Source organism: Lacerta agilis, chromosome 11 (genome assembly GCF_009819535.1).
Source record: "Lacerta agilis isolate rLacAgi1 chromosome 11, rLacAgi1.pri, whole genome shotgun sequence".
NCBI classification, from domain to species: Eukaryota; Metazoa; Chordata; class Lepidosauria; order Squamata; family Lacertidae; genus Lacerta; species Lacerta agilis.
The window spans coordinates 25,087,870-25,102,638 of NC_046322.1; the positions used below are offsets into that span (position 1 = coordinate 25,087,870).

The 14,769-nt window shown below is 39.1% G+C and overlaps 1 protein-coding gene across 7 annotated transcripts in view; it reads right to left on the minus strand.

Annotated features, from left to right (window-relative positions):
- The window catches only part of ADAMTS6 (ADAM metallopeptidase with thrombospondin type 1 motif 6), a 121,649-nt gene that overhangs the window by 58,491 nt on the left and 48,389 nt on the right, over positions 1–14,769 (minus strand). For 6 of the 7 annotated variants that reach the window (XM_033163630.1, XM_033163635.1, XM_033163629.1 and 3 more), the window contains 3 exons: positions 11,200–11,305; positions 5,517–5,663; positions 979–1,120 (listed from right to left, as the gene is read on the minus strand). In XM_033163630.1, the coding sequence (XP_033019521.1) occupies positions 979–1,120; positions 5,517–5,663; positions 11,200–11,305 (395 nt within the window). The remainder of the gene's footprint in view (positions 1–978; positions 1,121–5,516; positions 5,664–11,199; positions 11,306–14,769) is intronic. The other variant, XM_033163631.1, reaches the window with a different exon arrangement.

Below are 14,769 nucleotides of genomic sequence, written 5' to 3' on the forward strand. Positions count from 1 at the left end.
TGAGCTGCCAAGAGTCATCCCAAAAATAATATTGTACTTCTCACCCTAGGGATACTAAAATGAATTCCCTTTGTAATACTGCTCTAAAAGAACTGATTAGAGCAAGTGATTGGGTAAATATTATATTATATTATAATTATATTGTATTATAGTTTTTAAAATAGCCTTGGCTAATTCTAAGTCTTAATTATTTTATTTTTAAAGTACACAAAATAATATGTAACTTGGCTCAAAAGTCTATAAAATGTACTTTTTAATAACTTTTTCATTTTTAAACCCAGCTGATGATGGGGACTATAGAATCAGTATAACTGATGCTTTAGCCTATAAAAATGCTGTTATCAATGTTCTGAACTACAACATGTCATTTATATTATCTTAAGCTATTTTAAAGGGCAATTATTATTACCACCACCATCATCATCATCATCATTATCACTGAATAACAATACTCATTAAACAGGAATATCTGTAATTTTTTCTCTGTGAAACTCATTTTTATTAACAGCAGCAGTAATATCATTTCTATTCCTTAATATTAGGATGCAATAAATTAAATTGAATACTCATAAAAAGTTTAATGCTAATATTACAGTAACATGGCTAAAAACTCAGTTGAATAGTATTATAGACTTGAACATTTTAGTATCTTATGAACCTTTTCTACCAGACATTAGCAGCAGCTTGCAATTAAGCAAGGAATCAGGAATGTGTGCAATGAGTTAGCCAGGGCTTTGAGATCATCCACTAGATTTTGAAGGAATTGCTCAATTTATTTTCAGCCAAACATTTGGGAACAGAATATACACAAATGTCTCAAGCAAAAGATGCAGCATAAACACCTCTTGTTCCTTATTTAAAACAGTTTTACAGTGAAAATTATTTATTGAAAACTATGTCACTAATAATTGTATCTAACTAAACATTTATGACATGAATATATACAAATGACTAAATAGGATACGTAAGACTTCTTACCCCATATTTACACTGACGTGACGTTGCTCCATACTGGAAGCGACATTGTTCATCAGCATCATACACCTGACCTGGTGCCACTGCAGGATAAAGAAAGTCACGCTTCGGAGGCTCATTATCAAGGCAAGTACCACGGCCAGAACTGTTCAACACAAAGAACCAAAGAAATTATGAACACTATAAAGTGTTATCACCACTAAAATATGTATCAGGATTCTGTTAGTGTTCCAAATAAACATATCCAGTAGTGATACAGTTACAGTTAAAATGCAGAATTTTTATTTATCTACTTGCACTGGTATGCTTTCAAATTGCTAGGTTGGCAGAAGCTGGGACAAGTGGGACAGAGCAACTGGATCTCACCCCATCACACTGATTCGAACCACTGACCTTCTGATTGGCAAGCCCAAGAGGCTGCGGTTTAGACCACAGCACCACCCGCATCCCTTACCACAAATGCAGAACAACTTATGAAAGAACAGAAAATAAGTGCAATGCTATCTTACAAATGTCAACCCCCCAAAAAGTTCAAAGACCTCTTAAGAACATAAGAGCCTGCTGGATCTTGCCACTGGCCCATGAAGTTCAGCATCTTGTTCTCACAGTGGCCAACCAGATGCCTGTGGGAAACCCACAAGGAGGACTCAAGCCCAACAGCACTCTCCCCTTCTGTGGTTTCCAGCAACTGGTAATCAGAAGCATTATTGCCTCCAACTGTGGTGGCAGAACATACTCGTGGACACATAGAATGAGCTGCACAATTATTTGGACCCTAGCCTTTCATATAGAATTGTGTCCCACTAACTTCAAAAGAAATAACTTTAAAGTTAAGGGTCTTTGTCATAATTATGCATTACTACAGTCTGACATACTTGAAAAGTGCTTTATAACCGGTTGTATCCACTGCTGCACCGCTGGTGCCTTCCGCTGATGCAATCACCACCACCATCACCATCATCATCATCATCATCATTGCATTAGCAGAAGGCCTGTGGTGTAACAGTGGCTACAGCTCAATGGGACCTCTAATTCATCTTATTCCCTCGCACCCCCTCCCCAAAACCTGCTCCTGAGGGGCAGAAGGGTCAGGAAAGGACACACAGAAATCCATTGAGTCAGTGAAAATTCAGTGTCAGATACCCAATCAGATACCCAATCATTTTTATTCTGCTCAGCCTTATAACATTTTTTCTTTTCTTTTTACAGGTGAATCCTGGTGGGAATAGATTGCACAATGCCTTCAGTGAGTTGACAGCAGTTTTCAGTTTTGAACCCAAATGTCCTAGATTTGCATTCCAAAGTTCATTCTTAACATTATGAAGTACTTGGGCTTTTGTTCAGAACTTGAGGCTAGGTTGGCTTAAATCCTAGGCTTTTTCCATAAATGGGATTTAGGATGTATTTAGTGCATTCAATATTAGCTCTTCATAATATACAGCACTAATTAGAGGGGAAATAGATAGCTTGAAGATAACTAAACTTAGAATGAATTAATAGAATAATTGGAGTAACAGATCTGCTTGAATGCATTTAAAAGAAAAATAAGACTTCCTTTGAAATTATACTTTGCACTTAATAAGGTTGTAAATATAAACATACTGAGAAGGGGAGAAAGCTCCGCTGAACACATTAGGACTTACTTTTGAATAGACATGCAAAGGCTGAGCTATAATTATATTTACTAGTTTCTGTACAGTCAACAGTATGCACAAAACAGAACAGATGCTTTTCAAGATTGCATTTACACATGTATCATTAGAGGGGAGGTGTCTGCATGACCAATACTCATTCTGGCTTGTTTGCATAATGCTAAACTATGGTTTATGATTAGTTCTGATAATATGGGGTTGTTTTACTGACTTCAATTTTATAGAGCATTTTAAGCCAAAAAGCTCAGTCCTCAACACCAAAAGAGCAACATACATATAAAAAGAATCTAATAGTCTTTATACCTAACAATTACTGCCTTAGAGAACTATTCATCTCAATTGAGATCCAAACTAAAGAGGCATCATTTCAAAAAGAAACACCTTAATATCCAAGCACCTGTACTTGAAAATCTAGTGGCCAAAGCTCAAAACTATGGGATGCTCTGAATAGCTGCCAAACCCCAAATAATCATTTTTACAACATTATGACTGCAAATATGCATACTGTAGTTTCCAAACTATGTATCATATGCAAAATAAATCAATCATAAATGGAATCATCATTTGTGATTGCCAGTGCCTCCACGTTGAGGTGTACACATAGTGCTCCAATTTCTGCAACAGAGACAGTTTGAAAAAGATGGGCTCAAGCTCCACCTCTAACATGAACTCATTATGTCATCTTAGAGAAACTGCTGCCTCTCTGACAGGGATCTATTTCATAGGGTTGCCACAAGTATTAGCACAATAAAAACTGTTAAAATGTTTCACAAATTAAAAGTACTATAAAGGTAAAGGTACCCCTGGCCGTTCAGGTCCAGTCGTGGACGACTCATGGGTTGCGGCGCTCATCTTGCTGTATAGGCCAAGGGAGCCAGCGTTTGTCCGCAGACAGCTTCCGGGTCATGTGGCCAGCATGACTAAGCTGCTTCTGGCAAACCAGAGCAGCGCATGGAAATACCATTTACCTTCCCGCCAGAGTGGTACCTATTTATCTACTTGCACTTTGACGTGCTTTCGAACAGCTAGGTGGGCAGGAGCTGGGACCGAACAATGGGAGCTCACCCCATCGCGGAGATTTGAACCACTGACCTTCTGATCGGCAAGCCCTAGGCTCTGTGGTTTAGACCACAGCGCCACCCGTGTCCTATAAAAGTACTATACAAATTGTAATTAAAAATAAAATGAGGAGCTATGAGGAGTTACATTTAATTTGACTATTCATAGAATACATTGCACCTGTAAATATTATTTGGTATAGTGATCGATGTAAACGGCCTCTAAAAGATCTTGTTAAATTTGCAGATGATACAACTGTGATTGGGCTCATCTCTGATAAAGAGGGTGAGATGGATTACAGAGATGAGGTGGAACGGTTGGTAGAGTGGTGTAGAACCAACAATTTGCCTATAAATACAAAGAAAACAAAGGAGCTTGTGGTGGACTTTAGGAAGCAGAAAAGCGATGTCCAGCTGCTTTTGATTGGTGGAACCTGTGTGGAGAGGGTGACAACGTTCATATTTCTGGGCATTGAGTTACAGGAGGATCTGTCCTGGAGTGTCAACATAGGGGGGGATTGCGAAGAAGGCGCAGCACAGACTCTATTTTTTGAGAATTCTAAGGAAAGATCATCTTCCGCAAAAGCTGCTGCTTGCCTTCTATCACTGTGCCATTGAGAGCGTGCTCACTTATGGTTTATGTGTGTGGTATGGAAGCTGCACTTCTCGGGATAGGATTGTGTTGCGAAGAATTATTAAAACAGCAGAGAGTATTATTGGCTGTTCACTCTCTACCTTAGAACATATCTATACCATCAGGTGCCACAGAAAGGCATTAGACATATCAAGAGACCCATCACACCCTGGTCACCATTTCTTTGAGCTTCTGCCATCAGGACGGAGATACAGAACAATGAAGGCGAGAATGAGCCATCTCAAGAACGGATTCTTTCCTAGAGCAATTTTAACCTTAAATGGAAACTCTGGACTCTGAAGTCATCTTATTTTATTTGTTATATTGTCCTGTACTGTACTATGTTTATTAGCATTTTTAAATTATGTGGAGTGCCTTATTTGAGTTGATATAGCAACCAAGGAATTTCGTTGTTTCCCACAAGGGGACAATGACAATAAAGATCTATTCTATTCTATTCTATTCTATTCTATTCTATTCTATTCTACAACTATGAGACTAATTAGTCAATTCCAGTATTTATTTGTAAATTAATATAAAATTTGAGTAGACACCAATCTCCTACATCATTATGACACTACGTTTGCAAACAGTCATTAGGATTGTATCAATAGTGTTGTATTCTAATTATTTAGAAAGTAAGCCTAACAAGGGGCCAGGGAAATGCAGAGTAGCAAATTCTCCTCTACACTGGGAGTTCTGGGGTAGAGTGGGTACTTTAATATTTTTGGAATATCTAAGGGGCCCTTAGAGAATCCTTGGTGCTTTGAACCTAGCAGCCAATGCCTCACCCTGAAACACCTTTTTTGTGGAGTAAGTTCCATTGGATTCAATAAGACTTACTTGGAAGAAAACATGGTTGGGATTGTGCTGTTAGATGGCAGCACTGTTGGCTTTAACCGAGTCAATAACTTGGGTGAGGCTGGACCACTGTAGCAAGGCACCACTTCTTTCTCCTTTGTTCCCATTTCTTTTCCCTAATCTGCACTGTCAAGTATGACAATGATAACCATCTCTTTGTTGGAAGAGACTCCCATACACAGCAGTAAATAGAAAACTCACTGCTATTAGCCAACATTTATGGATTAGGTCTCATGGGTAAATATTTTCTTTATCATTGTACATTCACCTCAGCAGGGTATGGTGGAGTGTGAAGTTTTTCAAGAATCGTATTATCTCTCTTCAGAGACTACTTACTCTAAAAAACTGGTGATATAATCCCTGCTGCAGGCTGACCATGAGAAGGGGTTGGTGTTTGCTGTAATGTGAGCTGCCATAAGTTTTGCGGCTTCATGACCTTTGGTCCCACAAGAATTTCCAATTCCATCATGGTTCATACCAAAACTGTCCAAAAGAATAGGAAGAGGGAGGGGGAAGAGTCCATTATTTTTATATGGAACAGAACTTTAACATAAGATTTTCACATACTTTATATACTTAATACACTCAGTGAACAGGAATTAAACAATAGGCTATATATGTTGTCTAAAAATGATTGGCATAGATGTTTAGGTTTGAGGCCTTACACAAACATAACACAGTATTGCTATTGCTATATTTCTTTCATAATAGGACTTCTAAGTACTTTACTTTGGTTCATTCTAAGTATTTTGCTACATTTAGTACCTCAAAATCTGGGTACACCAAATAGGATTCAAGCAATATAAAATTGTCACTAGTAGTCACCATGATTAATAAAAGGAAAAAAATAAGAAGCTTCCATGTTATGAACTCAGATTGTAATTCAGAATGACATATTAGATATATAAACTCTCAGTGTGAACTTTACAAACCACTACAGTGGTTTCAGTTCCATTCAACAGGGCCAGAACAGGTTAAGCAATAAAGGAATTTCTACTTCTAATCCTTTATATCTCATTCTAACTATTAAACCTCTTAAACATGGCATTTGATCATTGTGAACAACAACAACAACAATAATTTTATTATTTAGATGCGACCATAAGGATTAGGATTTGATATTGAAAGTCAATGAATAGTGTTACTGCTGTGGTGGCAGCAACAGGAAAATACTGCACAGTTGTGGCTGCATTGCAGGGGGATGTTAGGGCTTTATTTATGGCACCATGCTAAGGACTCCTTGAAATCTGATGCTGGCTGTCAGTGGTAAAGTGGCTGTTAAGTCAGCAAGGAAATAACCAAATATTTGAATTCTCCTGATAAACATGCACTCACTATCACAAGACTTCTGCAGCAGACAACTTGATGGCTTTAACATCACTCCTACTTTTTCTCCCTTTCCCCAGCTCTTGTTTTAGTTAACATCTAGACCACATCTAGTTTTGAAGAACTCTAAATCTTGCTCACTATTTGAGACATTTTGGTTGATCCCAATAAGGGTATTGGTGAATTATAGGTTTAAGGTTTTCCTTCTATGGATCATCATAGCTTCCTGTACTCTTCGTGTGTTTTTCATATTCTTTACTGACCCTGCTAGCATCTGCCCTGTCACTGAGTTCAGCACAACTGGATTTTCACACTTAGAATACATTTTCCCTTGGGGAAAAATTAAAGAATATACACAGTATCTTCAATGAAGATAAACTTGAGCTTCAAGTTTTATTTGAGATTCTTCCTTCTCGGGGATTTTTTTTTTAAGGGGAGGGAATCAGTACCACAAAACCACAGAATTGCAAGGATAAAATGCTCATTAGATAACTTGCTCATTTATGTGGCTGGCAAAATTAAAGTATAAATGTCAGGCAGGAAAACTGGAAGGGCAGACTGAGAGGAACCATATGTGGAAGGATTTGGTAAAAGTGTATATGACAGAACCCTCTAGGGAAACATTAAACATGTTAAAGTCTTGATAACTGTATTGGTTCAAATGAAAAGAATCACAGAACAGCTGAGGTAATACCTTTTTGGTGGGGATGCAACTGATGATCAAACTACATTGTGAATGTTAAATGTCCTATTGAAAGCATGCCCTCATTTATTATGTAATAAGAGATTTCACTCATGTTCAGAAAGTGACCAACTGATCCAAAAAATCTATTTCCTCCTGTGGGGAGCTATTAAATTCCTCTAATTTATCAGAGATTCCCCATCCAAGATACTTTAAAAAAACAACAACAGACCAGCATGAACAAACCCCATCATTAATAAAATCATCAGTACTGAACTATATTAAAGGTGAAGGCTTTAAAATGTATATATTTACTTAAGCAGTACACACCTACTGTCCATAAACACTATCAGAATTCTTAACTTATTCAATAAAGAAGTAGAGAAAGTTGAGAAGCAACAAAAAGGGGGAAACACAACCATCCAACAGAATGTGCAGATGCCAACCTTCCATTTGTCTGCAGCAAAAAAAGTAATGTTCCTCATTATGAGAGAAACAGTTGGCAACACAAACTACTATATGAAATATATGCTAATAAAACAACAACAACAACAGATGCTTAGTTATGACAGATATGAAGTCAAAATGGTGCTACTGAGAAAGGGGAAGTATCAGCATGCTTGAGGGAATTACAAGGTTTACAGAATTAGAAAAAACTTGAGGGAGACAAGCAAGCAAATAAATAAATAAATAAATAAATAAATAAATAAATAAATAAATAAATAAGCCAGCCAGCCAGCCAGCCAGACAGACAGACAGACAATCCATTGTCACTGGAAACAAAATTTCCATCTCACTCACTAGGAAGCTTCACCATTGTTGGGTGAGCTATACCTTACACTGGGCCAGCGGGACAGATTGGGGCTGCTGCCCCACAGCATATCTATCCAAGCTGGTGGAGGTGGTATTGAGTGCAGTGTCGGAGAATCAGAGGACACTGGTTCTGAGGCACTTCAATAAGCATGCTGAAGCTAACTTGACTGGGCCAGATTGGGCATTTATGACCTCCATGATAATAATTGGGCTATCTCAAGTTGTAACTGGCCCAAAGCATAGGGCAGGGCATACTCTTGATCTGGTCTTCAGAGTGAAAGGGCTGGTCTGCATATTGGGTGGAGGGTGTTGAAGAAACCCTATTGTTGTGGTCAGACCATTATCTGCTAAGTTTGGTCGTACAATGCCAGTTTCTCCCTACAAGGAGAGGATACTTCAGAATGGTCCATCCACAGAGACTTAAAGGAGAGGATACTTCAGAATGGTCCATCCACAGAGACTTAAAGGAGTCTGAAGGATTCCTGAATGCTTTGGGGAAATTTCCAGGAGCCAGAGTTGGCAATTCCTGTCAAGGCGTTTGTTATGCTATGGAATGGCAAGATGCATAGGACTGTTGACAAGATAGCTCCAGAGTTTTCCAGGGAGCTCTGAGCAATCAAATGAGCTGGACAAGGGCTAGAGGAAAGGGCATTCTAGAGTGCATGAGCAATGGTGGAAAATGCTTGTTTTCGGGGGCTAAAATGGAAGTGGTGTTAGACTCAATGTGAAACTGACAAGACATGTCCTAAAGTGCACAGTCACTACTATGTGCCAGTGAAGATGGTGCATCTTGGAGTAGCTGGTTAACAGAGCTGTTCCGTGTTGTGAGAGCTGACATCTGTTCCAGGGAATTGAGTTTTGAAACCATAGACGCCTGCTATGATAAGTTTGCCAGGCACTTTGAGGATAAAATTACTTGCCTCAGTGCTGAGGTGAATGCTGCCATTATTCCAAAGAAAGGTGAAGTACCTGACAAAGCATCTTCCCTGATCTTGTGTTATCAGTTTCAGTTGAAGTCTGAGGATGTACACAAGGTGCCTGCGGTGGTTCAGCCCACAATATGCTTTCTCTACTCCTGCTCACAATAGCTTATTCAAGTTATTGGGGTCTGGGGTCGTTCCAGGAAGCAGTTAACACATTTTGCCTGAGGGAATGGTACCTAATGCCTTGAAAGAGGCAGTAGTGTATCCACTCCTTAAAAACACACACACTTCCTTGGACCCTGAGGTATTGTTGTTGTTTAGTCATTTAGTCCTGTCCTGTCCGACTCTTTGTGACCCCCATGGACCAGAGCACGCCAGGCACTCTTGTCCTCCACTGCTTCCTGCAGTTACTCAACAACTATTACCTGATCACAAATTACTCTTATTTTGAGATAAGGTGCTCGGAAGAGTGAGGGCACGCTGCAAGCACTGTTGGAGGAAACTGCTTCTCTTGACCCTTTCCACTCTTCCGGTCTAAGTTTTGAACAGAATTAGCCTTGGTCACCCTGATGGGCACCTTCCTTTCGGCACGGGACCTCTTTCTTGATTTCTCAGTAACTTTCAATACTGTTGGCTTTCAAATACATGTTATTTTCCTGGACTCTTTGTGTGAGTTGCTAATTGGTTGCACTGTGTTACTGTGATTCTATTCCTACTTACATGGCTGGGTTCAAATATAGTGTTGGGATGTTATGTGTCTGCCCCCTAGCAGTTCTGCTGTGGGGTGCTGGAGGACACGATTTTCTCTTCAATGTTGTATATGAAATCATGGGGAGCATTCATTAGATTTGGGGAATGGGGTCGTCAACACACTGACATTCAGTTCAATTTCTTTGTTACATTGCATCATTGCACTATGATTCTTGTATTAGTAACCTCACAACTAGGCTACTGTAATATTCCCTTGAGGCATGTTTGGAATTTGTAGCTGGTGCAGTATGCTGCAGTCAGCTTGCTGAATGGAGCATCTGGACATGTACATATTACATCAGCGCTGAGGGAAGTGAATAGGCTGCTGATTAGCTACCAGGCTATGTTCAAGGTCTTGTTACTAACACACAAAGGCACAAACTCCTCAAGACCAGGTTACCTCCACAGTTATGTGTCCCTGCATATAACTCTTTAAGAGCACTTAGACCATCATATTATTTTTTTTAAAAGATGAGCGTTATAGCATTATGGTGCTGTAGCATAGATCCTGTTGTACCTCTTTCATTTTAAAAAGTACAGTTGGAAAAGCCAATTAAAAGATTTATTTCAAAAACAAAATAATTAAACAGCCCACCAACGAGGTTAAATAGTGCATGAGGGCTGAGCTTCAAATGGCCCCACCCAGAGCACCTATGACACACCCACTGATGTAGATGGAACATAGCATAAGGTTACCAAACGTCCGTTTCCCGGGGGCCGTCCCCATATTTACAAATCAGTCCCCTGATAAAATCCATCTATTTAGTAGGAAGTTGAAAAATGTCCCTGGATTCATTGAAAAAAATCTGGTAGCCTTAACATAGCAGAAGCACTATACTACCAATAGTGTGGAAAGTTGATTTCAATTCTGCTTATAGCAGAAGAGCAATGATTCGGCAGCACTAGGAGCTACTCGTGTGGAAGCAGCCCAAGTGAGCTAGATACTAGCTAATGCTAGGTAGGTAGATAAAATGACAGTTGTTTACTAGGACTTACTCCTAGAGTAAGCCTCCAACAAATAAAATATGGATGTTGAATTCACACATATAATAATAAATGATAGGTTTGTTGCAATGAGCACCAGAAGGCAAGAGCCTCAGCTTTGCATGCTTCCTCCTCTGAGTACATGGGGAGGATATTTAAAACTTCCATTGACTTCAGTGTGCCTACTCTTGAGTATGAACTGGCCAGATATAGCCCACATAGTGTAATCCCATCCATATCTACTCAAAAGTCCTTTGAACCATACCAGACATCATTCTGGTTGCCACGTTCTCCACCAGTTGCACCCTCCAAACCATATTCCTCATAGACAGCATTGCAATAGCCAATTGGCATATCTCAAGTATTTATGTCCTGAAGCAATAAATCTTTTAAGGTCATATTGTTAGTGAAAGACAAAAAGTAAAATAAAGTGAATCATTAGGATAATTTTATGTATGTAGCAAGCAGAACAGATGAGAGAATAAAGTCACAGATAAAGGTCATTAAATTAAGATTTATAAAGATTTAAAAATGTACTCACTTGTGACCAATTTCATGTGCAATGGTAAAAGCAGAACCTAAGCCAATATCTTCATTAATGCTACAGCTCCTTTCAGGCTCACACATTCCAGCAACAGAGGCCAAGCCTGAACAAACAAAAGGAGACACAAAGGGTCATGCCAAGGTGTTTCAATCTTAAAAGCCCTAGTTATAAATGCCTGGATTCTTTTTAATAACCTCCATGCATCGAAGCAGCAGTTGGCAAAAGGTTAACTTTCTAGTCATTGCAAAATCACTGGGGGGAATTTCACTTTGCCGGCTAGACATTAATATTTTTTGAACTGCAGTCACTGCTGGAAAATGTCTAGACTAGGGGTTAGATTTATAAATTTTACTTCTGGTAACTTGGGACCACCTAGTAATATGAGCCAGGAGAGGGAATTCAAGCAAGCATTTCTATTTTAACATTCTTGAGGTTGCAGAAAGTAAAATGTGTCCACATTATTTTTCTAAAGAGATCTGTTTAAGTTTAGTGGGTTCATAAAACATACAAGAAACATTTTTAGCTACAAAACCCCCAAGTGGTATATTTTTAGGAATTTTTATGAAAACAAAAAACTCAATGCACCAATTGCAGAGAAAGAAATGTTAGCTGTATTTACTAAACTATAAAAACTTCTGCTTATCAGAGTTTTCTGAAATTAAGTTCTCACCACATATATCTGCTTCTAAAACCTTTTAAAATGGAACACAGTATGTACAAATATTATAAATGTTCTTCAATACTACTTGGGATGTGCACTAGTGCAGGATTAATTTGTTACCACCATGGAGGAATTGACCTGCTGCACCCTTAAAGGTATTCCTCCCTGAGGACTATTATCCGGGGAAAAAACATTAACATACCGTACTCTCCTAGGGGATTGTGTGCCCTGAAAAACATACTGCTACAAAACAAGGACCAAAAAGGGATACTTTTAGCACTGAAGGGAATTTATTCTGTGAGCAAAGTAACCTAAATTATGATTAACATTAACTTGATAGGGATGTGTTACAAGGAACCAGATTAACAACAGCACTCCAGGGTTTACACCAGCTTTGAACTCTTTTCTGTTCAATTAATTCTGTTCAATCATTTCAATCCATAAAGCCCTGCATGGTGTAGAAATGAGTCTTACCTCATAGAAACTCTGTTCCTCACTAGCCTTCTGTGATCCCTTAATTCAACTGAGAACTCTACTGATTAGAATGGCTATGTAGCTCCTCATCTCTGGAATGTTGTCTCCAGGGAGGCCTGACTGGCGCCAACTTTGTCATCATTTCAACTCCAGGCATATATGCTTTTGTTTTCCCGGGCATTTGGACAGCACCAATGATTGTATGTTTTTACTCTGAATGTGTTTTTAATGTGTTTGTGCATTTTTATTACTGTATTTTATTATTATTATAAATTGCTTTGGGCCTTTTTGTTGAGGGAAGCAATTCATAAATTCAATATGCCTAACCTATGTTTGAAGTCCATAGAGCAACAGCATATACACCAGTATTATCTATGGCTGTTCCAGTTACAGATTCCACACACAGAGAGAGTTTTCAAATTCACCGAGATCTAAGTTTGGAGTATTTATTATTTGAATTGGCACTCAGTAGTTGAAGTCAAGGGGGATATGGGTATGAAATGAGGAAGGCAGCCTGATATTTTATCTTTGAGTAAGTTTTTAATCTACATAACTGCTACTGACACTGATCTCTTACAATAGACTGGAACAGAACGAAAATAAACAAAACAAGCTCCAGTAAAGAAGGTGGAAATTACTTGACAACTGTAATTTCTGCTAGGTGAATGTTAACCTAAACATTCATAGTAACCAAATAAAATTGTTTGACTTTTTAACTGTGAATTCCAGAGTAGTATCTTTGACATTTTTAGAATAACTGAAAGTAATCCACTCAGTTATTATCAATGGATGAACATTGAAAAATATTCCTAATGAATATGGCTAATACTTATTTTACCAATTAAAAACTGTTAACAAATTAATAATTGTGAAACAAAACAAAACCCACATATAACCCATCCCAAACTACTATTATTTATGTGGTACATTGTTAGTTAACTATTACTAGAGGAACATGTCCTTCAGTCTGTTGCTTTGTGTCCATTTTCTAACCTTCTGAAATCTTACAGCTATTAACTTTCTTCTCTTTTTCTTTTCTGAGGTCTCCTTTCAGTGTTTTCCCCTCAGCTATCCCTCTCCCTCCAACTTCCATCAATATACTTTTTTCCTCAATATTTTATGCTCCTCCTCCCCCTTAGCATTAAATGCTCTTGTGCATTCTATCCAAACATGTCCTTTTCCAAGAACTTCCCTGGATCAAGCTGTCTCAAGCAAGCCAGGATCAAACTGTCCCCCGAATCTGGATCTAACAGGGAAATCTAGTTAGTTTAAAAGTAGAAGCAAAAGCTTCGAATTACCTTATCCTGTCTTGTGCAAAAAACTATAATGAAGGAACAGAGGGAAGGAGTTCCACAACTTAGGGACTGTTTCAGAGAATGTCCTCTCCCAGGCCAACACCACCACTTTGTGAGCCTCTGAGGGTAAAAGATGTACCAATAGAGTCCCTTCTGCTGATTCTAGCACCTGAGAGAGTCGGTAGGGAAGGAGGTGATCTTTCAGATATGTGGAGCCGGAATCATTTACGGCTTTGAACACTAAGATGAGCACTTTCAATTGGGTCTGGAAATGAACTGGCAACCAGTGCAGCTGTTTTAAAACAAGGGTTATATGGGCTCTAAACAGAGCCCCAGCCAATTGAAGTTTCCAAGTCGTCTACAAGGTCAACCCCATGTAGAGCACATTGCAATAATGAAATTTGGATGTTGCAAGAGCATGGAGTACTGTGGTCAGGTAATCTCTGTCCTATGGATGCAGTAGCAGCCAGAGCTGAAAAAGGCACTTCTAGTCACCAGAGCCAGACAAAATCTGTGTTTGCCATGGGTGATTCTGTTCTAGAAGGAAGGAGGCTCTGGCATCGGGCTGAACAGCATCAAGTCATGGGCAACCCCCCACCTTTCCAACATCAAGTTATTGAGATGAGCAATGTAGCACCCATTTAACATTGCATTTGACTGACCACAGTGTGACACAGAAGATGACCTGCACACCTACTGAGAATGAAGCTTGCAAAAGGTCCTGATGCTTATTCCTCCGTCTCCCTGGTACCTGCATCATAATCATGGGAGTCCTCACCCTTTCCTTCCCAGCACCACTTGATGTTGAGCATGAAGCTCCCCTTGCCTGTATCATGGCTCCTACATACTCTAATTGACCTGGGCTAAAAAAGTTGGGTATGTAAAAGTGATGGTTACTCAGAACCTGTTGGTGCTTGAAAGGTTAACCATGCAGTGGCAACAGGGAGCTTCTGCAGCTCACTATACATAGACAGACCCTTAGGGGATTCAATTTACCTATGCACCAGCAGGGATTTATTCTTAAAACACACTTAAGAATGTCTTAAGGCAGGCTACAGGACCAAGCTAATAATTTGAAATTCTGGACAAAGCTTTTAGGTCTGAGAAGACAACAGAGTTCAAAATCAGAGCACAGCA